Source organism: Anomaloglossus baeobatrachus, chromosome 5, assembly GCF_048569485.1.
Source record: "Anomaloglossus baeobatrachus isolate aAnoBae1 chromosome 5, aAnoBae1.hap1, whole genome shotgun sequence".
Classification (NCBI taxonomy): domain Eukaryota; kingdom Metazoa; phylum Chordata; class Amphibia; order Anura; family Aromobatidae; genus Anomaloglossus; species Anomaloglossus baeobatrachus.
Window position 1 is genome coordinate 510,259,348 of NC_134357.1, and position 25,638 is coordinate 510,284,985.

At 41.2% G+C, this 25,638-nt stretch overlaps 1 protein-coding gene across 1 annotated transcript; it reads right to left on the minus strand.

Annotated features, from left to right (window-relative positions):
* Positions 1-1,343: 1,343 nt before the first annotated feature.
* On the minus strand, positions 1,344-25,408 carry LOC142311987 (uncharacterized). Its single transcript, XM_075350863.1, has 3 exons — positions 25,340-25,408; positions 23,260-23,364; positions 1,344-3,665 (listed from the first exon to the last, which is right to left on the minus strand). Exons 1-3 carry the CDS (start codon positions 25,353-25,355, stop codon positions 2,302-2,304), a joined length of 1,485 nt encoding a protein of 494 aa, XP_075206978.1. The 5' UTR covers positions 25,356-25,408; the 3' UTR covers positions 1,344-2,301.
* Between the last annotated feature and the right edge of the window lie 230 nt (positions 25,409-25,638).

Consider the following 25,638-nt stretch of genomic DNA (forward strand, 5'->3'; position numbering starts at 1 on the left):
TAGGCGGGCAAATTCTACCTGCAGAGACATATTCCCGACTCAAACTACACTCTGCCCTATTGCGGGCAGAGCCAAAAACATAGGTGCACCTGCCCAATCCGACGAATTCTCTGTGCAGGGAAGATTTTGACCGGCAATATGGATGACATCACCTGCTTTTATCCACATCGCCAGGCTCTCGTGCATGCGCAGAGAACTTGTTGATTTGCACAGGCATACCTATGTTTTTGGCTTTGTCCGCAACAGGGCAGTGCAAAGTGTGCGTGAGACGGAAATCTGGAGATATTGCCCACGTAGCATCCAAGAAGTCATCCACGTCAATAAGCACAGGAAGAGGGTGAAAGGAGGGACAGGGGGCACATATCAGGATGCCCTATCAGACCGAACAATTTACATACAGGAAGGGGGATTTTATAAAGGTATTTTAGGAGTCTACGAGGAGGGGGGGTTCAGGGGTTAATCTGCACCTATATGGAAAATGCAGCACAGGTGCTATTTTTAGTTTAGAAGGCCAAAATCTGGTGACAGGTTCCTTTTAAAGAGAACATGTAAAAGTTGATGTTGTAAACCACATTGCATTCGTCTGTCAGACTCATGTCTGTGTCATATCAGTTTGTTTTTCACCCTTGCATTGGTGAGGGTACGGGGAGATACGCGTACATACACATCAAGCCGTGAATTTTGCCTCAGATGTGAGGGAAAACTCGCACATGTACAATGCCCTATTGTTTAACATTGATATTTAAAGGGAACCAACCATCAGGATTTTCGTATATAACCTAAAGCCAGTGCTATACTGGCACTATCAGGCTGATTCTATACATACCTGTACTGGTCAGCTCGGATGTTTAGATTTTGAAATCCAAGAAAGTAAAATTTATAAAAAAAATCAGCTTCTTGATTGACAGCAGCTCAGGATCAGATACTATTTGGGTGGGTATTCATAATTATCCCATCCCCCTGTTAGAATTAGCCTACTCTTGTGACCAGAAGGGGCGGGGCCTCGACCAACAAAGCTGATACCACGAAGCGACATTTTTCTTCTTCTGATCACATGGGTATGACCTCACACAGGTCCTGCAAGTGAAATAGTGAATCGTTTGTATAATACTTATACTAATTCTAACAGCGGGAGGGGATAACTCTGAATATCTCCCCAGATATTATCTGATTCACAGCTGCTGTCACTCAAGAAGCTGATGATTTTATAAACTTTACTTTCTTGGATTTCAAAACCTATACATCTGAGCTGACCACTAAAGGAATGTAGAGAATCACCCTGATAGTGCCAGTATAGCACTGGCTTTAGGTTATATATGAAAATCCTGATGATTGGTTCCCTTTAACAATGATGCAAATTTTCCCTGTTTTGATGGAGGATATGTGGCCCACACCGTCGCACCATGAATTTGTTCTGCAATTTGCCGCCAGCTTCTTAAAATTAATGATCTGCCATAGTATGCCTCGACCCGGGTGTCCCATAAAGGGTGCTTTACACGCTGCGACATCGCTAGCACCCGCCCCCGTCGTTCGTGCGACATTTGGTGATTGCTGACGTAGCAAACATTATCGCTATGGCAGCGTCACACGCACATACTTTTTTAGCGACGTCGCTGTGACCGCCGAACAATCCCTCCTTCAAGGGGGAGGTGCGTTCGGCGTCATAGCGATGTCACTGCGGCGTCACTAAGCGGCCGCCCAATAGCAGAGGAGGGGCGGAGATGAGCGGCCGGAACATGCCGCCCACCTCCTTCCTCATTGCCGGTGGACGGCAGGTAAGGAGATGTTCGTCCCTCCTGTGGTGTCACACATAGCGATGTGTGATGCCGCAGAAACGAGGAACAACCAGCGGCAATCCCCACCAACGATATTTGGTAAAGGAGCGACATTTCAACGATCCACGATTTTTGACGTTTCTGTGATCATTGAAAGTCGCTCCTTGGTGTCACATGCTACAATGTCACTAACGGTGCCGGATGTGGGTCACTAACGACGTGACCCCGACGATATTATATTACTGATGTCGCAGCGTGTAAATGGCCCTTAACTCTGGATGCTGCCGGACCAGATCAATTAAACGCTCAGTGTCAATTTTATAGGACATTCTGGCCGAAAAAATTTCCCCTCACTAGAAAACAGGTCTTCCCTTTGAAAAAAATGTATGTCACACATACCTAAAACACAGACATGTGAAAGAGGCCTTAAAAGGGTTATCAAACAACATCTTCTATCTGACAATTAAATAGCTTTAGGAAGAAAATGGCTACTTCCCTTTGTGAATTCTCTAATGTGCTTTAAGATTTATTTTCCATGCAAAACATTTCCCACATTATGAACATGAATTTTTTTTTCCTCTGTGTGAGTTCTCTCATGCATAACAAGATTTGTTTTCTGTGTAAATGATTTTTCACATTTTGAACAAGAATATGGCTTCTCACCTATGTGAATTCTCTGATGTGCAAAAAAAATTGAGTTCTTTGTAAAACATTTCCCACATTCTTGACATGAAAATGGCTTCTCACCTGTGTGAGTTCTCTGATGTGTAACCAGGCGTTGTTTGATGGCGAAACATTTCCCACATTCTGAACATGCATGTGGCTTCTCACCTGTGTGACTTCTCAAATAGTCAACAAGACGTGACTTCTCTCTAAAACATTTCCCACATTCTTCACATGAAAATGGCTTCTCACCTGTATGTGTTTTATAATGCTTTATAAGATTTGATTTCTGTGTAAAACATTTCCCACATTCTTGACATGAAAATGGCTTCTCACCTGTGTGAGTTCTCTGATGTGTAACCAGGCGTTGTTTGATGGCGAAACATTTCCCACATTCTGAACATGCATATGGCTTCTCAGCTGTGTGACTTCTCAAATAGTCAACAAGACGTGACTTCTCTCTAAAACATTTCCCACATTCTTCACATGAAAATGGCTTCTCACCTGTATGTGTTTTATAATGCTTTACAAGATTTGATTTCTGTGTAAAACATTTCCCACATTCTTGACATGAAAATGGCTTCTCACCTGTGTGAGTTCTCTGATGTGTAACCAGGCGTTGTTTGATGGCGAAACATTTCCCACATTCTGAACATGCATATGGCTTCTCAGCTGTGTGACTTCTCAAATAGTCAACAAGACGTGACTTCTCTCTAAAACATTTCCCACATTCTTCACATGAAAATGGCTTCTCACCTGTATGTGTTTTATAATGCTTTACAAGATTTGATTTCTGTGTAAAACATTTCCCACATTCTAAACATGAAAATTGCTTCTTGCCTGTGTGAATTCTTTGGTGTTCAACAAGGTGTGTTTTTTGTAGAAAACATTTTCTACATTCTGAACATAAAAATGGTCGTACCCCTGTCTGAATTCTCTCATGTGTAACAACACGTGATTTTCCTGTAAAACGTTTCCTACATGGCTTCTTTCTTGCCTGAGCTACTTCATTATCCCTTTTGTAATTTTTGTTTTGCTTAACAGTCTGTGATAAATCCAAACATAGGAGCTGTTGTATAGGATCAGCTGAAAATTCTATACTGTAAAGAGCTGGAGATATCTCTGGGATATTGTGATATTCTTCATATGTATCATGCGTGATACTATGATCATGTGCTGAAAGATTTGGAAATATCAGATGTGACTCCAATTTGCTGGTATAGTCCTCTGCCAAGAATAAAACTGAATATTAATTTTCAATAACACAGCCTTGAAATTATATTATCGTAGCTATACATTTTATAACATTTCTATACAAATTGTTATAAAATTTAATTATCAACTGATTAACTGATCACGAAACTAAATATAAAAGCCGAGATTCAGATTTGTGTTCTTTTCGTTTTTCACGTTGCTGGTGAAGACATCTTCACAACCACTTCAGGAGGTTTATGTTTTAGTGTGGCAGTCTATCATTTTTTTGTGAAATATTAAATATTTATTTATAGCCACTGAAATATTATGTGGGAGCTAAAAGGGACAAGTGAGAAAAAAGTCCTCAACGCTGTCCACCACGTTCACTTTACTTACGGATATAGAACAAAAAAAATCACAACAACTGGAAAAAGTGTTTAACAAAATGCAACACGTAATAATAGAGAAGTAATAATAATGAAACACACAAGCAACACATATGCTAACCACTTACATATACAGAAAGGTAGTCTGGAGCCTAACAGTAGGAACGGAGCTACTATCAGCACAATATGTTAAAAATACAACCTGTTGAGATATTAACTCCTTAAGCAAGCAACCTATCTTTAAAATTTCCATTTTGAGTTCCGGATCCGGTCCTGGCTGAGGTGGAAGCCTAGAAGAGAAGCTCCTGCCACCCCTCACAGAAACCGACTAAAAAAAGCCCCCCCAGACGAGCCACCAAACAGAGAGCAGCACAGGAGGTTACCTAAAGCAGCCAGCTATGGAACGGTACCTCCTGAGAAGCGCTGGGAGCGATGAGGGAGCCTGGAGAAGCTGTGACATGGACGGGCAGTGCAGAGGAGAAGATAACATTATGGCGCCGACGAGCCTGATTGGGGAGGAGCCTGAGCGCATGGTTCCAGACACAGAAAAGCAAACACAGAGCCGGAGAGATAAGGGAGATATGAGCCAGGAGACAGGAGATAAGGAAGATATGAGCAAGGAGTCACAGGAGGACACAGCAGGAGAGAGGTGGATGCAGGGGACTGATGAGGGTGGATCTCAATGGGAGGATGAAGGAGATATGGAGGCAGAGGGGAGAGAAGATGCAGGCAAAGCAGGGCAGCTCAGAGACACAGCAGTGTTGGAGGATGAAACTGACAAACAGCACAGGGAGATTAATCCCACTCAGACACACAGGAAGTCAAATGCAAGAATTAATAGTACCCCCTACAAAGGAAACAAAAAACAGCTTACTACACCAACATCACAAGCCTGCAAGTTATTGGGGGAGAAAGGTAGTGACCCAGTCCAGACAAAGAGAACTAAGAAAACAGCACCACCTGCAGGCCAAGACAAGTACACACAAAAGCTTAATGTGGACTATAAAAAATTGGCTGAAGAAGTGACATCACACTTGTCAAAAGAGATTAAAGTGGCTATTGAGGCAGCCATACAAACGTCATTAGCTAATATGCAAAAACAGATAAATGCCCATGCATCTAGACTGGCAGAATCAGAGCAGAGAATATCTGACTCCGAGGAGACAATACTGGCTATGCAAGCACAAATAGCAGCTCTAGCAAAATCTAATGAATACTTGAAGGATAAAGCGGAAGATTTGTAAAACAGATCGAGACGAAACAACCTACGTATAGTCGGGTTACCAGAGTCTGTGTCGATTGGACAGTTGGATAATATATGTGAGTTGGAGCTACCGCAGGCCCTGGGCATAAAGGCGAAATTCAGAGTTGAAAGAGCCCACAGAGTGGGTCCACTGAGACACCAGGAGGCGAATAAGGGAGAGGGCCAAAACTCAAACAAGAATACCCCGATAAGAGCCAGACAGGTGATTGTCAAGTACCTTGATTATAAGCATAAGGAGGAAATATTGAGGGCCTTTAGAGAACGAAAGCGTCCACTACAATATCAAGGCAACAGACTCCTAATTTTTGGAGATTATTCAGCTGAAGTATCCAGAAGGAGAAAAGATTTTAGCAAAATTTGCTCATTTCTGTACAACTAAAAAGTAAAGTGCCAGTTATTATACCCTGCTACACTGAAAGTTAGAAACCCCAATGGCTCGTTTGTATACTACAAGGACTACAAAGAAGCAGAAAACATTCTCATGGCAGAGCTCGACAAGACTAGGTCAGAAAGGCAAGAAAAAGGAGTTAGTGGAGAAGGGAATAATAGAAGAGGATCCCCCACAAGCTCAGGAAGAGATGTGGGATGTCTTGGGGGACAAAAGCAAGTCGAGACCAGGGAGGAAAGGAGGCTAAGCCCGGGTCAACAGCATAATTCTCGCCCGGAACACAGGAACCAACCCTTGGAGAGAAACCATGATACCTGAACTGGAACTCACTCATTATTTTTCCTTTTTTTGCCTGTTTGTTTGTTTTTTTCCAAACAGGAAGAGGCGTTGAGGAGGATGCGTTAAGGAGAGAGGGATGGGGAGGTGAGAGGAGGAGGGGGAAGGGAGAAAAGAGAGGAAAACATTCCAAAGTCTGTCTCCTCTCCTCCCCCCCTCTTCTTTTTTTTTTTTTCTTCCTTCTTTCACCATCTTCTTTCCCCTTGGTCTATTTTCTTTTTCTCCTTTGTCCAGGAACATCATCCAAATTCAAATGAAGTGGTCTTGTTCTGGGCGGACTGATGGCTACCTGGAGTCAGAGATAAGTAGGACTGGAGAATCTTGCTGAGGTTTTGACATACTGTGCTAATTTTTGCATAATTTTCAAAGGCTTATTCAAGTTAGTCCGGGGATAGAATATATATTTTATGGGGGGTGATTAGGGAGCTACATATTTTGGCTAGGAATAGGGGAGCTCACCAACGTGGCGGAAAGTGCCGTGGATTTCTCGGAAGGGAAAATATGTTTTACAGTTACATGCTTTTTGTTGTATTTGTTATATTTGCAAGGTGGGGAAAGGAAGTGTCAATTTTGTGGTACCAACTGTGATTCTAGTGTCGAACATCTCGTCTTCCTTGATGCAGGGGCCCATAGGGGAGGGAGTAGTAAAAGCAGAATACACAGGTAAACATGATACAGATAACTACGTGGAATGTTAAAGGGCTGAGATCACCTAACAAACGAGCAATGATATTTGAGACATCTGAAAAGACTAAAGACAGACATTGCCTTATTACAGGAAACCCACTTGGGGGGGGAAGGACTTTTTCCGCATGAAGAAACATTCATGCACCGTCTACGGGGCAGCGGCATAAGGTAGAAAAGCGGGCACTATGATCCTAATAAATAAACAATTCAGTCATGAGGTCATGGCACATGAGGCAGACGACCATAGAAGGTGGCAGCACTTAACAATCGTTAGTCCAGCGGGTAAACTCAGTATTTATAATGTCTATGGCCCAAATTCACAACAAATCACATTCCATGATGGCATAAAGGTCACCATATTAGCAGATGGGGAGGCTAACATTATAGTAGGAGGCGATTTTAACACCGTCCCAGACTCAGCTGAAGATAGGAGGAGGGGCAAGGAGGGGACAGCTAATGTGGGCAGGAGTTTAGACAATAGGGATGTAACATTAGAAGACGTAGGACTGAAAGACATCTGGAGACTAACTCACCCACATGACAGAGAGTATACACACTTCTCTCACCCTCATGATAGCTGGTCACGTATTGATCAGTTCTGGATCTCGCAAGATTTACTGAGTGGAACGCAAGATTGTGTGATAGAGAATATGGTGATCTCTGATCATAGTCCGGTGAGATTGGGCATTAGTGAGAAATTCAGGAGAGGTACCGATATCATATGGAGATTCCCATCGTTCCTTCTCAGGCAAGATAATTTCCACAAGGTGCTACAGGAGTGGTGGGGAGAATTCGCAGAGGACAATACGGAACATAGAGAGTTCCCAGTGATTTTTTTGGGAAACGGCAAAAGCGGTCCTAAGGGGTCGTCTGGTGGGGTACGCAGCCACGATCAAACGGAAAACCAATGAGAATTATAATTTCCATAGTGAAGCAGTACGGGTAGCATATACAAATTATGTGACAAATAGATCTCCCATGACAAAAGGCAGATGGCTGGAGGCAAAAGAGGGATTTGACGAATGGGCCAAAAAAAAGGAACAACTATTCTGGTCGCACAAGGAGGTTGACTTACATAGGTTTGGCAACAAGGCGGGGAGGATGTTGGCCAATCTGGCAAGGGGCAGCAGAAAAATTACAGTGATCTCTAAACTGAAAACAAAGGGGGGAGAGGTGACTACGGATCCTAAGGACATTAATAAACTGCTGGGAGATTACTATAGAAAACTATATGGGTCAGGGAATAACGACATGACTGATGAGGCAGAGTGGCTAAGACAAGCCCAAATGCCTAGCTTGACGGAGGAAGATTTGAGTGCCTTAAACGCAGATATCACAGTAGAGGAGGTGACGAGAACAATTGGGGAGCTTAACACCAACAAGGCACCGGGACCTGACGGTTTTAACAGTGAATTCTATAAGGCTCTGAAGGATCTGATCTTGTCGGATCTAACCTCAGTCTTTAATGCTTTCCTGGGAGGGGCGGAAATACCCAAAAATTCCAACATAGCATATATTAAATGACTCCCCAAGGGAACCAAGGACCTGGATGATTCCTCTAGTTATAGACCTATATCGCTCATACATCAGGATTTAAAAATTATGTCCAAGATCATGGCTAATAGACTGGCCGAGATCTTACCTAGGATCATTACGAACCACCAGGTGGGGTTTATTAAGGGGAGAAATGCAGTCACCAATATCCGAAAGACAATTCTAGTGGTAGACGCGGTTAGACTGGGTCTCACCGAGGGAGGGGCTAGACCTGCCCTAGTTACACTTGACGCAGAAAAAGCATTTGACAATGTAAATTGGAGGTGGTTAGACAGGGTAATGGAGGCCATAGGGATTGTAAGCAAGATGAGACTTTACATTAGAAACCTTTATGCCAACTCGGGAGCTAGGGTACACACTCCGGGCTTTCTATCAGACGTGTTCCCTTTGATATATCCCCGACAAGGAGAGAGCGCTGCTACCTGGTAAGGTCACAATAATGTATCAAACACATGTGTGAATATATGATTTTTTATTATTATATCTAAATATCATTTTTTTGTATTTCAAAAGGATAACAATACATAAAGTGCTGGTGCTCACAAACCAATTAAAATCCCTACCCCATAAAAACATACAGAACCAAACTGGTGCATTGTGGAACCAATATGATCAATATAAATATATATATAACTAGATATCAAAAATTCATAAGAAGGACCCCCAATTCCCTCTCACAGCATAAGTAAAGTGCTAATGCATTCATATCATGATGTAAAGCACACATCAAAGCCCAAAGCCAATGATTTAAGTGGCAACAGAATTAAACAGTTAATGTTATATTACATAAGTATGTCTCCAAATAATTGCAATTCAAGACACTCATAGAATGGGGCGTTTAGCCAAACATCTGGGTAACCATTAAAGTTACCGTTACAGCTGGAGGGTGAACCGGAGCAAAAAGATATAAGTGTAATCCAGATTGGTGAACCACAACGCCCAGCACCTCGACGCGCGTTTCGCCCCTTGCTTCGTCAGGAGGTGCTGGGGTAGCTGCAGGGTCACCCATTTATGTTGTGAAGCCCACCTGAAGTCCACTATGGCGCACACCGCGCGGCGGAGTCGGCGTCATCCACCTCAGCCGGCGTCCCGAAGGAGATCCTGCGCATGCGCAAGGAAACCTCCCTCTATTGGGCACCGGCCGAGGAGGAGAGGCAGACTCCGACGCACCGAGCGCGCCCTGACATCAGTGCTGCCCCGTAGCCATCTTGAAAGAAGGCAGAAGTAATGGCACATATAACGAGCAAATAGACTAGAGGGTAAAAATAGCAGAGCCACATTTGGTAGCGACTATATGATCCTATATATAGTGTAATCCCCATATAGAAGGATAGAGATAGTTTGATCAATACAAGAGATCCTGGTGTTTACAAACAAAATAAGATAAGATCTACATAGTATAAAAAACATGAATATATGTATATATATCATGTTAGATTACAAGATCTATCTCATGAGAACAATTTTATCCAAAATCCAGTCCTCTGTCTCTATCTTTATTGAGAATGATGATTTTCACATAGTCGTTTTTCATGCTCTGCGATATTAAATCCATACAGTCCATATATATACTTCATCCCATCAGATGCTCGATATAGATGCATAACAAATTCTATGTAAAGAAAAGCACATATATATAATAGTATTAGTGAGTGACCATTAAAATTAAAAGATGAGATAATCGGCAGCAAGCAAAAATGTCAAAAACCTAACCCTCATGACTAGTCCTCTATTCTAATTCTACATCAACCGAACCATCAAAATACAAAGCACCATACCCCCAGAAAAGCGGAGAGAGTAGGGGAAGAAAAAAAGGCTTGTCAAGCAGATCACGTAATGGAAAGATTTTTCCATGGGAGAAAAGACCTTCACAAGAATGGCTTGAAAGATATAAAGTCATTTAAACCATTAGGTTTTTCCGTCTCCAACACCGTGATCCACCTGACCTCCTTTTGTGCAAGAATCCTCTTAGGGTCACCCCCCCTAGGGCTCAAATAGATCCTGTCAATGCCTCGAAATTTAAGGAGGCGCCAGTTACAATTATGGCTTTCCTTAAAATGGTTAGGGATGTTCTTTAGCATTTCAATTGTTGGCTGAACAAGAAGAACCAGCCACGGCCAAATTTCCACAATCTATTAAGAAAAAATCCACGGCCTTCCCCCCCCTTGTCGTCCTGCCCCACAATAGAACTCTTCAATAAACTGGTCATTCAGGAATTGCGTAAATTGCCTGAAACAAGATCATATGACAACCTGAACCAGAACCAACGCAGAGCAATTGAGGAACTCTCTGGGATGAAGGATATTGTGGTGAAGCAGGCCGACAAGGGGGGCAATGTCGTGGTTTGGCCTACGGTAAAATATGAACACGAGGCATTCAAGCAGTTGAATGATCGCACGTGTTACCGTAGACTACAGAATAACCCGACTGTGTCATTCCTATGCGAACTTGAAACTATCCTGAAAAAAGCTTTGGATGATAACATCATACCGCAGTCAGTATTTGATGGTCTAATCAATAGACTCCCCATGACACCCACAATGTACTTTTTGCCAAAGGTTCACAAAGACATAGAGAATCCCCCGGGTAGACCAATTGTGTCGGGGACAATGGTCTTTGTGAACCAGTGTGTAATTTCCTGGATCATTATTTGAAGCCCCTTATGTTTGATCTTCCCTCGTATATAAGAGACTCCACGGATTTTTTGGTTCATCTGCAAGATCTACATTTGGATGGAGACTCCATAATGTTGATTGCAGACGTGGAGTCTCTATACACATCTATTGCACATGATGATGGATTGAGGGCAGTGGATTTCTTTTTGAACACCACAACATTGGACAGCTGTCTGATTGATCTCTTGCTCACCCTGCTCAGATTTATTCTCACCCACAACTATTTCCTCTTCAGGGGACGCTACTATCTCCAGGAGAGGGACACTGCTATGGGGGCGTCATGTGCGCCCTCGTATGCGTGCCTCTTCCTGGGGTATTGGGAGCGCCTGATACAATTCCCTGGGGAGGATTGTGGTACAGTACTGATGTGGGTGAGATATATCGATGACGTTTTCGCCATTTGGCAGGGTGAGCGGGAGAAATTAGATATGTTCATGCTGACGTTGAATGACAATGCTTTAAATATTAACTTGACATATCATTACAGCATGGACTCCATTGATTTCTTGGACGTGAAAGTTGTGAAGAGCGAGGGCGGCTTCATTAGGACTGACATCCATAGGAAAAGTACAGCTGTTAATTCTCTCTTGAATGCCAGATCATCCCACCCTCCACAAGTGATTAATTCAGTCCCAACAGGTCAGTTTCTTAGAGCCCGCAGCATATGTTCAGATATTGACCTATTCGAGGGCCAAGCCCTGGAACTAAAAAAACTTTTTAAAAATAGAGCTTATAAGGATCAGGCTATTCAACGTGGTTATGATAGGGCCAAAACAACATTAAGGGATGACCTGTTGCGACCAGTCACTAGAAAAGTAGATAATCAGGTGAGACTGATAACACCGTACCATTCTAAATGGTTAGAAATGAAACGGGTGATTGAGAGATACTGGCCCATACTATTGTCAGATAGGGATCTGAAGTCTGTCCTGTCGGATAGACCTTCCATCACTCCGCGGAGATCTAAGACCCTCAAGGACATAATAGTGAAAAGTCACTACACACCCCCGCCCTCCAATTTTTTGGAGCAAACTAGGGGACCCAGATGGGGTTCCTTTAGTTCTGGGGATTGTGGGGCCTGCTTACAGATGGAAAGGGCAACTACCTTTCACAATTCTGCCAATGATAGGGAGTTTAAGATAGTCCATAGCATCAACTGTAGGACGGCGTATGTGGTTTATTGGGCAAAATGTCCCTGTGGGCTCATTTATGTGGGCCTCACTTCTCGTGAGTTGAGGGTGAGGATCCTTGAGCACATTAGGGACATTAAGAAGGCTGCTAAGACTGTTAAAATAGAGGAAATTGAAATGCTAAAGAACATCCCTAAGCATTTTAAGGAAAGCCATAATTGTAACTGGCGCCTCCTTAAATTTCAAGGCATTGACAGGATCTATTTGAGCCCTAGGGGGGGTGACCCTAAGAGGATTCTTGCACAAAAGGAGGTCAGGTGGATCACGGTGTTGGAGACGGAAAAACCTAATGGTTTGAATGACTTTATATCTTTCAAGCCATTCTTGTGAAGGTCTTTTCTCCCATGGAAAAATCTTTCCATTACGTGATCTGCTTAACAAGCCTTTTTTTCTTCCCCTACTCTCTCCGCTTTTCTGGGGGTATGGTGCTTTGTATTTTGATGGTTCGGTTGATGTAGGATTAGAATAGAGGACTAGTCATGAGGGTTAGGTTTTTGACATTTTTGCTTGCTGCCGATTATCTCATCTTTTAATTTTAATGGTCACTCACTAATACTATTATATATATGTGCTTTTCTTTACATAGAATTTGTTATGCATCTATATCGAGCATCTGATGGGATGAAGTATATATATGGACTGTATGGATTTAATATCGCAGAGCATGAAAAACGACTATGTGAAAATCATCATTCTCAATAAAGATAGAGACAAAGGACTGGATTTTGGATAAAATTGTTCTCATGAGATAGATCTTGTAATCTAACATGATATATATACATATCTGCATGTTTTTTATACTATGTAGATCTTATCTTATTTTGTTTGTAAACACCAGGATCTCTTGTATTGATCAAACTATCTCTATCCTTCTATATGGGGATTACACTATATATAGGATCATATAGTCGCTACCAAATGTGGCTCTGCTATTTTTACCCTCTAGTCTATTTGCTCATTATATGTGCCATTACTTCTGCCCTCTTTCAAGATGGCCACGGGGCTGCACTGATGTCAGAGCGCGCTCGGCGCGTCGGAGTCTGCCTCTCCTCCTCGGCCGGTGCCCAATAGAGGGAGGTTTCCTTGCGCATGCGCAGGATCTCCTTCGGGACGCCGGCTGAGGTGGATGACGCCGACTCCGCCGCGCGGTGTGCGCCATAGTGGACTTCAGGTGGGCTTCACAACATAAATGGGTGACCCTGCAGCTACCCCAGCACCTCCTGACGAAGCAAGGGGCGAAACGCGCGTCGAGGTGCTGGGCGTTGTGGTTCACCAATCTGGATTACACTTATATCTTTTTGCTCCGGTTCACCCTCCAGCTGTAACGGTAACTTTAATGGTTACCCAGATGTTTGGCTAAACGCCCCATTCTATGAGTGTCTTGAATTGCAATTATTTGGAGACATACTTATGTTATATAACATTAACTGTTTAATTCTGTTGCCACTTAAATCATTGGCTTTGGGCTTTGATGTGTGCTTTACATCATGATATGAATGCATTAGCACTTTACTTATGCTGTGAGAGGTAATTGGGGGTCCTTCTTATGAATTTTTGATATCTAGTTATATATATATTTATATTGATCATATTGGTTCCACAACGCACCAGTTTGGTTCTGTATGTTTTTATGGGGTAGGGATTTTAATTGGTTTGTGAGCACCAGCACTTTATGTATTGTTATCCTTTTGAAATACAAAAAATGATATTTAGATATAATAATAAAAAATCATATATTCACACATGTGTTTGATACATTATTGTGGCCTTACCAGGTAGCAGCGCTCTCTCCTTGTCGGGGAATATGCATTAATTAGTGAGATCTGCTTTAACAAATATTTTAAGTTATGATATGGATCTGCATCCTTTCTTTTGGTTTAGTGTTCCCTTTGATGAAGGGAACAAGACAGGGTTGCCCATTATCTCCTCTTTTATTCAACCTGGCAATCGAGCCGTTGTCAAGAATACTACAGGGACAAAATAGCTTTAAAGGAATCAAGATAAGGGGTTCAGAAGTAAAGACAGCACTTTTTGCTGATGACATCATACTTTATATGGGGGACCCCGGTGCGGATTTGCCACAGACTCTTGCCTTGATTGAAAAATTTGGCTTATTCTCCGGTTTCAAACTGAACAAAAAAAAGTGCGAGATCATGTTCCTAAAGGGGCATCATGGGACAATGAGGGGACAAATAAAGGATGGCTGTCTATGTGGAATTCCTATAGCACAATCTTCAATTAAATACCTGGGAGTGCATATAGGAAGATCGGTGGAAACAATCTATAACTTGAACTATGGACCGCTAATCAGGAAAATCATAGTTCAATTAAAGGGATGGAAAGGTCTGCCACTTCCATTACTGCTATAAATGTTCAGAGTAAAAAGGACGGGTTTTTTTACCGCGCTATAAACCACAAAGGGTGTTATAAAAATAAAAATTCTTTTATTGAAACATTCCTACGCGTTTCAGAGGCATGCACGCCTCCTTCTTCAGGGAAAAATATCATACAGATGTAAGAAATACAAGGGTTTATATAGGAGTATCCAGGAGAAGTCACGCTCCCGGAGACAAAATCATTATCTCATGACTCATAGCCACGAGGAGTGAGACTACGTCATGATTGAAAAAAACCACAATACTGCATGGTGTTACACATTAAATAAAAAGGTTTACCTTCCACCAGATTTATAATGGAAAGCATACCCTTAGTAGAATAATTAAACCAGAGAAAAAAAGAGAAGAGACCGTTGTCTTTTTCTGCAAGAAAAGGAAAGAAAAAAAGTAAAAAATGTTCAATATATGAGTATAATCGGACTTGAACCTAAGGGAGTGCCAAGGGGACAATGGGAGAGATATTCTCTACCCACTATTCTATTCTTTGAAGGGTACTGTGAAGCAGTGACTGCGAGAGATCTATAAGGCTTGAATCTAAAATGTGAACTATAAATCTATATATGAAAAGAAAATGTGTGTGATACTTTTATTAGTGCTTGTACAGAAATGAGAATTAGGATAGCTTGGGGCTCCCGTATAGAAACGAGAAAAAAGGACAAAAAAGGAGGGGAAAGAAACGAGCCGATGTCTCTCTGGAGTGAACAGAAAGTGGATATTACCACAACAAAAAAGGGGGGGGGGGCAGGGAAAAAAATCAAGAACTCTTGCGAGGGGAATGGGTATCCCTATAATGAAAAGATGAATTAAAAGTTCGGAACCGTGGGAAAAAAATGAGGGGACGCATGCGTAGAAGAGAGAGAGTGAGCGGTTTCCAATAATGAAAGGTGGTGTGAGTTCAAACCGTGGGAAAATCCAGTACAGCGCATGCGCTGGACGGGGATTTGAAAGAAAGTGATCAGATTCACCGCTATATGCAGGGAAAAAAGGGGAGAGGGGGGGGGGGCTTTGTGTTTTAAGAATGGATGAATGTATGAATATATAAATGTATAAATATAAATATATAAAAAGGTCACTCTATGATGAGCAATCCGTGTAAAAAGGGGATATAATGTGAGAATCCTTGTGCCTCATCATTTGAAGAAGGGGGGGGGGTTTGGGAAGGAGGATCGTTATAGAAAGGGGTTATTTTATTAGGTGTGTTTTATAGAGTGAGTGAAGATCATAGGATTGTGGAATCACTAGGAAATAAGATCGTGTATGGGATTAAAAATATTTCAGTGTATACTATAGAGTGAGTGAAGATCATAAAATTGTGAAAACTCTAGGAAATAAGCCTGTGTATGGGATTATTTGGAAGAAAAGAGGGGGTATTTAATTAGGTGTATTTTATAAAGTGAGTGAAAAACATAGAATAATAAAATCTCTAGGAGCTAAGCCTGTGTATGGAGTTAAAATAAAGATATAGTCATATATGAAAGGGGATATTGTGAAACAGAAATAGAGGATAATTGCTTGTTTCAAATGAGGCAGACTGAAAGACAAATGTGTGAAATGAAAACATAGATAAAAATAGAGAAACGCGCTTGGAACAAAATTAAAAATACATCTATCACATGACATGGATAACAAAGGCAAATCGCATACTGAATTGTTGGTGATGTTAATAGATTATCACAATTAGTAGAGAGAAAAAAATATATATATCTATGATATTGTTGTATTGTTATGGGACCATGAACATGTACAGTAAGAATGAAAAATGTGACTATATCTAAAATTATTATTAATATTATTGATAATTATTAATAATTATTAAAAATTAAAAATTGATCAATATCAAAAATATATATGTAGATTATTAAAAAACTTTAATATTCATAAAGAATTTTAATAAAAAAAATTTTTTGAGTATCTGGAAAATGTCGGGTATAGCAGTTTTATCTGATAAGGGGATAATGGACAGAAATTACTCTCAGGGGTAGATACTATATAACTGATGATTATGGGACCCTTCAGGAAACGAATGATATATCTGTACAAAAGGGCAGTATTAGTGATGATACTTGTAATAAAAATGATAATAATATAATGATATACTAATATCACAATATAATAATATAATGATATAATAATAAACACATAATCAAGGGACCCCTATAATAAAAAAGGCTTCCAAGGAGAATAAAAGTCTTTCAAGGAGAATAAATATCTTTCAAAGAGAATAAAATAGAATAAAATCTTCTCAATAAAACAGATCCGTAATTTCATTTAATCCAAATGGTTTCAATGTATTAAGTCTATGGATCCAATAAGTTTTTTTCCTGCTGAGGGCTTCCATTCTATTGTTGGTGCTCGGGGGGATCTGCTCAATTGGTGTGATCCTGAAGTCAAAAGTCTTATTGTGCTGGGTTGTACAGTGCTTAGAAAGTCCATGTAACATAAAACCAGTCTTTATATTGTGACGATGTGAGTTTAGTCTGTTATGGAGGGGCTGACTGGTCCTCCCTATGTACTGCTTGCCACATATGCAATCTATCAGGTAAATCACATAATCCGATTGACATGTCAAGTGGTTTTTAATATAAAAAATCTCAGAGCCCCCCAAGGAGCTAAAGGTCTTTTTCCTGTGTTGTATACTCCTGCAGCACAGACAATTTCTTGTGCCGCATTTGTAGGAACCCTCTAAAAGGGTTGGTTTATGCCCTACTGTTTGGGTCCTCAGTCTGCTGGGTGCCACAATGTTCTTGATTGTGGGGGCCCGCCTGAAAGTGACCCCAGGTTTATTAGGTAATACGAATTTTAGTATGGGATCGTTTTGTAAGATACCCCAGTGTTTCTCAAAGACTTCCCTTATTATTTTATTTTCCCTGCTGTATGTGGTAATAAAGTTTAAAGCAAAATTTGCTGTGTTCCTATTGGCAGGGGACTCTGAGGTGGATAGGTTTTTTCTGGGTGTAATGAGGTCCGCTTGTTTAATTTTGCTGGTCTCTTGGTAAGCTCTCTGAATAAGGGATTTTGGGTATTTTTTTCTCCAAAAAACGCCCCTTTAGGGTCCCCACTTGCTCTTTGAAATCGATATCCTGTGAACAATTTCTTCTAATCCTTTTATATTGATTTAGAGGAATATTTTTTAACCATTTATTATAATGTTCGCTGTTAAAATGGATATATCCATTTGCATCGACTTTTTTAAAATAGGTTTTTGTGTGAATTTTATCGTTGTGATGAAAAATGGTGAGATCTAAAAAATTAATCTCCTCTTTATGTATGGTTGATGTAAAAGACAAGCCCCAGTCGTTCCCATTTAGGTTGTCTAGAAATGTTCCAATGTCAGAGTGGTCACAATCCCAGATGATGAATAAATCGTCGATGTACCTTTTATATATGACGATACTCTTATCATATAGGCCATTCTCTATAAAAATCGTCTCAAAGAAACCCATAAACAGATTGGCGTATGTACATGCTGCCTTTGACCCCATTGCTGTGCCAAGGCGTTGGTGGTACAATTTGTTATCAAAAGTAAAATAGTTGTTATGAATGATGAAGCTCATTCCTTCTGTTAAAAAATCTTTCTGAGTTTGGGGAATCCTGTTGTCATTTTCCAAGAAAAAAGAGAAACAGGACAGCCCCAAATAATGACGTATATTTGAGTACAGTGCGGCCACATCTATTGTGATGAACATATATGACTTTTTCCATGGAATATCATTCAGTTGTTTTATAAGGTGGACCGAATCTCTGAGGTAGCTATTCAGACTGAGTACATGAGGCTGCATCAATGTGTCAATATAATGGGCTAAATTTGCTGTTAATGAGTCAATCCCCGATATGATAGGCCTCCCAGGGGGGTTAGCCAGATTTTTGTGGATCTTTGGGAGATGGTAAAAAAACGCCATGACCGGGTTTTTTACTGTCAAGAATCTTTTTTCTGCCATATTAAAAATATTTTTATCTATCCCTTTTTGAATTAAATTTCGGTATGTAATAATGGCTAGGTCGTATTTATTTCTATCTACCACCCCATAGTAGATTGGGTCTGACAATATCCTGAGGGCTTCTTTGAGGTAATCTTTTTTGTTTTGTATGACAATGCCCCCCCCTTTGTCAGCTGCTCTAATGACTATATCTTTATTTTCTTTGAGGGAATCAAGAGCCTTTCTTTCATTATGTGTTAAATTATTTTTAAAAAATCTTTTTTGGTTCACAGCTCCTTTAAGGTCTGTCAATACTAAATCGCAAAAGGTTTTTAAAAAATGACCTTTGCTTTCTGTTGGATAAAACCTGGATTTCGGTTTGACTGCTGCATGGCAAAAGGGGACCATTTCCATAGGGGTAGTGGGGGAAGTGTCCCCTTTTAGTAAAAAATGCCTTTTTAAAGTTAATTTTCTAATATAATTTTGAACGTCCAAAAACAAATCGAAGACCTTTGATTTGTAAGATGGACAGAAGGACAGTCCTCTGTTCAACACCTGGATTTCTCCCTTATTCAGGGTGTATTCTGAAAGATTAAATATGGGACTAGTGTTTTTAGGGTCTCCTATAAGTTTGGGGTTATTGATGTTTTTGTCCCTTACTCCCATTATAAATCTGGTGGAAGGTAAACCTTTTTATTTAATGTGTAACACCATGCAGTATTGTGGTTTTTTTCAATCATGACGTAGTCTCACTCCTCGTGGCTATGAGTCATGAGATAATGATTTTGTCTCCGGGAGCGTGACTTCTCCTGGATACTCCTATATAAACCCTTGTATTTCTTACATCTGTATGATATTTTTCCCTGAAGAAGGAGGCGTGCATGCCTCTGAAACGCGTAGGAATGTTTCAATAAAAGAATTTTTATTTTTATAACACCCTTTGTGGTTTATAGCGCGGTAAAAAAAACCCGTCCTTTTTACTCTGAACATTTATAGCTCTCTCTCCAACGGGGCCGCTGCTTAACCACTCCAGCACTCACATATGTCTGCACAGGGGTTGTGACTGGCACAACCTGATCAGGTGAGTGTATTCATTTCTCTTTTTCGCCTTAAACCCATATACCGGGTAAGACCCTATTTCTTGCGCCTTTTCCCTCCTCAGAATTTTACTTCCATTACTGGCAAGATGCCACCTGATAAAAATGATGAGCTTTCCTAGGCTGCTGTATCCCTTCCAGACAATCCCGCTATTGCTAAAACTAAAGGATGTGAATAAGCTCAACTCCGCGTATACAGAATTTGTGTGGAGGGGAAGGAAACCCAGAATAAAGCTGCGTACGCTGATGAAGTCAGCAGAGGAGGGAGGTCTAAACTTTCCAGATGTCCAAGGGTATAATCTTGTATGTATCATGAGGCATGCAATTGATTGGGTGAGAGGAACGAGTAGGCACTCAGATCATGCGATGGAAACTAAATATGCGTCACCGTGGGATCTGACGTCCATTCTGCACTCCCCACTATCCAGGGTTGAAGGGCACATAAGGAACTCAATTATATTCCGAGACACCATGCTAACATGGAAGTCGGTAAGGAAAAAACTGGGGCTCTCATGGAAAGTGTCCAAGTACTTGAACCCCTGGGCATTCCCAAATTTTCCCCTGGGACGAGAAAACAAGCTATTTACTAGATGGAAAGAGAGGGGAGTCAGGAGAATGATAGATGTTATGAATGTGGAGGACAGGAGGTGGATGACAGGTCGGGAAGTGTTGGATAAGTACAACCTTAATAGCTCACATATCATCCAATATGAACAATTGAAACATGGAATAATAGGAGACCTTGGTGTGGTTGGAAGAGAGCTGAACAGAAGTTTGATTGATGAGTTACTGGAATGTGATGTAACAAGTATAAATATCTCTAAAATTTATCGATCGCTAAGGGGGGTGCTTATTTCACGGGAGGATAGTCGGACTTTAACAGCGTGGGGGAAACAATTGGGAAGGGAAGAAGTGGTGGATGATATACTGAGAGGATGGGTACAAGTGCGGAAACATATTGCCAATGAGAGATGGAGAGACACTCAATTCAGAATTCTACATAGGGCCATTATGGGTTTCAACATACCAGGTAGGGATAGGTGGTGTCCTAAGTGTCAAAAAGAGAAAACGGATATGCTGCATGGGCTATGGGAATGTGAGACAATTGCTAGGTTCTGGAACCAAGTCAGACTATTTGCCCAGTCAACATGGGGAATTTTCAGCAAACTAGACTTAATGGTGTGGATTTTCCACTCCTTTGAGGGAGGAGTAGGAGGAGGACCGAGCACGCAGGAAAAGAGGAAATACGCAATAACGCATGACATAGCCATGATAGCTAAGCGTTGCATCTTAAAACACTGGATTCAAAGGGAGGGCCCATCCATAAAGGAGGTTATAGGCGAACTACACAACCTTCTGAAGTGGGAAAAACTAGAAGCGGAGAGGGATAAAGATGGGTTGACAGACAAGTTTTTTGTGAGATGGAGACATTTTATTGAAAGCCAATTCACACAGGGAGAAATAATTAACCTGATGGCACCTTTTGTTCACTCGGAGTGGTATATCCTGAGCGATATCCAGGACAGCCTGGGTAAACTGAGAATCACCTAGGAGGGGGCTCTGGAGGGAGGGGGACACGAGACGGTTGGGAATACCAAGGCACGCTAGGAAAATTGAAATCATTCAGGGACGACACAGAGATTTAACGAATTGTATTGCATATGTTATAGTATATATTATATTTCATTACCTTTGTTTTGGTTTAATGTTACTGTATACTATCTTAAATCGAACAGCAGCATGGAACTCCAAATTGGGGTATCACCCACCTCTATGTCACATTTTGTCAGACGAATGTTCTTCTTTTGCAATGATACTTGTCATGTTTTTACAAATTTGAAAAATCAATAAAAAACGTTTTGGAAAAAAAAAAATTCCATTTTTTTTCCTCCTCTTATTCCAAGAGCTATATTATATATTTTTTTATTTTTCTGTCAATATCTCTATTTTTTGTGGGTTTTTTCTTTTGTTTGATTTTTTTTTTGGGCAGTTCAAGTTGTAGTTTTTAATGACACTCAAAAACTACGAAATAAAGTCAAGTGCGGGGAAATGGGGAATACTGGAAACTATACTTATTGGTAATTATGTTGAGTCGAACCATGACAGCCCCGATATATATATAATCGATCCTTTATTGTACTTACCCACTATGTGTAGAGGGTTTGTCTAATAGGGTATCAGCTAAATAAAATACAAAAGATTCTTTTTATATTATACGTATTTGTATATAATCACTTTGACATTTTTCTTTTTTGCATTTTTTTTTCTTGCCCTTCTACCAAGAACCATAACTTTTACTTTTTTTCCATGGCCATATAAGAGCTGCATTCATTTTTTGTGCGATAAATTTGAGTTTTCAATGACACCATTCATGTAGCCAAACAAAAACCTGTGGAACTGTAAATATAATTCCAATTGCGCTATGCTATGGGACTTGAACGTCTATCTGATCACACATCTGTTACCCTACATCATTTATGCATTAAAACAAAAAAAAATAAAAAAGTGAGCCGGAGTATGAGATGGTATACATGGAACTTGTGAGAGCATGTTCACACTGGCCAAGATACAAAGAGAAACAAAGGAAAAAATTGTGAAAACATACCCTGCTGTAACTAAATAAAAGCATAGTGCATATAAACATAGGGTACTTAGTAAACACTGTTTTTGATAAAAAAAAAGCATAAAGCCATCTCACCAAACGTCAAGGTGTACCCAGTTGGGATAGTACCTACACTCTCTAATATTAAAACCTTACCATGGGTCTAAAATAGTAATATGCTTTTATTTAGTTACAGCAGGGTATGTTTTCACAATTTTTTCCTTGGTTTCTCTTTGTCTCATGGCCAGTGTGAACATGGTCTCACAAGTTCCATGTATACCATCTCATACTCCGGCTCACTTTTTTGTTTTTATGTAGTTTTTTGTATTCAGTACAAACAGGGAGTGGCCCTCTTCTCAGTGAGCTGGACATTTCATTCTGTGAATCCCCCTGACTGTGTGTGTCCTGTTGGGACCCGGTCACTCTCAGCCCTTAGCCACATTGAGGCCTATTTTAGACCCATGGTAAGGTTTTAGTATTAGAGAGTGTAGGTACTATCCCAACTAGGTACACCTTGATGTTTGGTGGGATAGCTTTATGCTTTTTTTGATCAAAAACAGTGTTTACTAAGTATCCTATGTTTATATGCACTATGCTTTTATTTAGTTACAGCAGGGTATGTTTTCACAATTTTTTCCTTGGTTTCTCATCATTTATGCATTGCAGGTTATTAGACCAGTCAGTTTCACTCTGGCAGACTGCATGTTAGGCTCTGCCATGATAGAGCCTAACTGGACAACCTACTTGGCAGACCTATTTGACCTCCAATTGCCATAGGTACCATCGGCATCCAATGATTTCATTGCAGTGGTGCCAATGGACTGCTTGAGGAAGTCCCCTTCTTCTTTCAACCTTATAAATGCCACAATCACTATTGATTGCGTTATTTAAAGGGTTAAACAGCCAGGGGTGGTGCTGGCTTTTACATCGGGATCATGGTCGGGAGAATGGTTATCAGTTAAGTCAACCTACTGATGGAGATTGTGCAGACATTGCGCAAAATCATCTGGACGTAAGAGAACATCCATTTGCAGGAACTCCCTGCAAAATAGGATTAATGAATCTGGCCCATCATTCTACAATTAGTGACTGAGTAGAACCTGTGACTTCTCTGCATTTAGTGGTCACTACTCACCTGTGCGGTTATCTGTAGGAATCTCCTCTTTACACCGCTCATCACCCCTCACATATGTCTCTGTAGTATTAATATGGGTCAGATCTTCACCCTGATAATAATATTCTAAAAGTGACAAATAGATAAAGAAGTTAGGCTAGTTTCACACTTGCGTTGAACGGTATCCGTTGGATTGCGTTGTGTGACGGATGCAACGGATGTGTTGCATATAGTGGCACAACGGATGCAACGGGTGCTGCAAAACAACGGAATCCATTGTGATTTTTTTTTTTTTTTTTTTTTTACAGTTTTACCGGCGGCAGACTATTGTGAACGATCAGCTGATCGCTCCCAGTAGCCGGCCGCCGGGTGATCAGCTGATCGCTCCCAGTAGCCGGCCGCCGGGTGATCAGCTGATCGCTCCCAGTAGCCGGCCGCCGGGTGATCAGCTGATCGCTCCCTGCAGCCGGCCGCCGGGTGATCAGCTGATCGCTCCCTGCAGCCAGCCACCGGATGATCAGCTGATCGCTCCCTGCAGCCGGCCGCCGGGTGATCAGCTGATCGCTCCCTGCAGCCGGCCGCCCGGTGATCAGCTGAGTGCTGTCACTTACCGGGGGCCGGGCATGCCGGCGGCCAGTCGCTCAGCTGAGCGCTGTCACTTGCCGACGGCCGGGCGCTCAGCTGAACGTTCGGCCACCGCGAGCCAAAATAAAGTTTGTGATTTAAAAAAAAAAAGAGCATGCGCAGAGAAATCCAGAGGATTCCGCTGCTCAAAACAACGTTACATGCTGCGTTCCTCCCGCTGGACGGAAGCAACGGAGTGTCGCCCAGCGGAAGCAACGCAGGACCTTTTGGTACAATCCGTCAACCATACAAGTCTATGGGAAACAGCGGAATCCGTTAACGGATTCCGCTGTTTTCCAAAAGGGCGGATTGTAACGGAAGGAAATCAACGCAAGTGTGAAAGTACCCTTACAAGAAGAAGAGTAAATAGCATATGTGAACATGACAATTACAAAATTACATCACAGCAGCAGTTATAGCCTCCGGTATAATTCAACCTGATGGCTCTTAATTTTAAGGCTGTAGTCACTCTAACGTATGACTAGTGCGATAATCACATTGCACTGCCTGGCGGCTCTCCTTGCCATAGCATGTCAATTTCATGTAGTTCTATGCAGCTGACATGCTAAGGTCAAGACAGCCTCCAGCTTGTCTGGGCAGTGCAACGCAATCCTCGCACGAGTCATACGGTAGTGTGACTCCAGCCTAACCAGCAGTGTCCATAACCAGAAAATTGTGAGAAGATCCAGACATCTAATGTCTATGATCAGCTTTATCCTGTCATCTCCACCAAGTATAAACCATACACTGAATGGCCACATTATTACAGTGTTGGATCTGCTTTGCCCCCCAGAACTGCAATTTTTTATGTCTATTATTTCAATGTGTTGAGAGTCCTGCAGGAATATTGGCCTTTGTGGACAGGATTGGTTTTTAGAGTTGCCACAAATTAGTAGGTGGAAACTGACATCCATGACTACACGACTATTTTGGCATCGAGCATTGTCCAGCTGTAAGTGACCTTCTGCCATGAAGGGATGACATTGATTTCCCACAAGAGCTAGGTAAGGTCCTGAGCTGAAGAGTTGTTCATTTGGACACTTTAATTGTAGCACCAGCGTTGTATTCAGCTGTAGTACAACACTGTACACCGCCTGTTATTAGAACAAATGTTGATGAACTCCTGTCTCTTCTTTCCATGATGAGTTTCTTATATTCAGAGGATCTGTTTTGCTGGATGTTTTTTCTCAATCACAACATTCACAGTATAATCTTAATACTATTATTTGTACTAAATGTACTAAAGTCGATCAGATCACTTTATGTTCCCATTATAATGTAAATTCAGACTGCAAGTGATCCACAGAAAACTGATCACTGGATTTTTTTCTCCACTCTGGAGTACCTGGTCAAATTTCAGTTTAGGAAAGTTTTTATCAGGAAAAGATCAGATGTCTCTAATAAATTGTTCCCTCAATGTATAAAATTGGTGGATAAAACAAGACTGAGTACAAGACCATCACATCCTTCTACACACCATAGGGAGATTTCATGACACCTTCTCTCCATCCACCTGATCATCCTGAGGAACATTGAGATTTTCTTGTTTACATTCCTGTGGAAGAAGAGAACGGGGACATCTCTCTGGTGTTGTCCTCTCACTGGATAGAACTGGAGGAAACACATACAAGGACTGAAGTCATTCTTTGCATACAGATAATTATAGGTCGTGTGTATTTACTCCTGTCTATTACCTGGTGATGTGAGGGGCTGGGGAACCTCCATCATGACGTCCTTGTACATGTTACGTCACCACCGGAGTCTGCTCCAGCGACT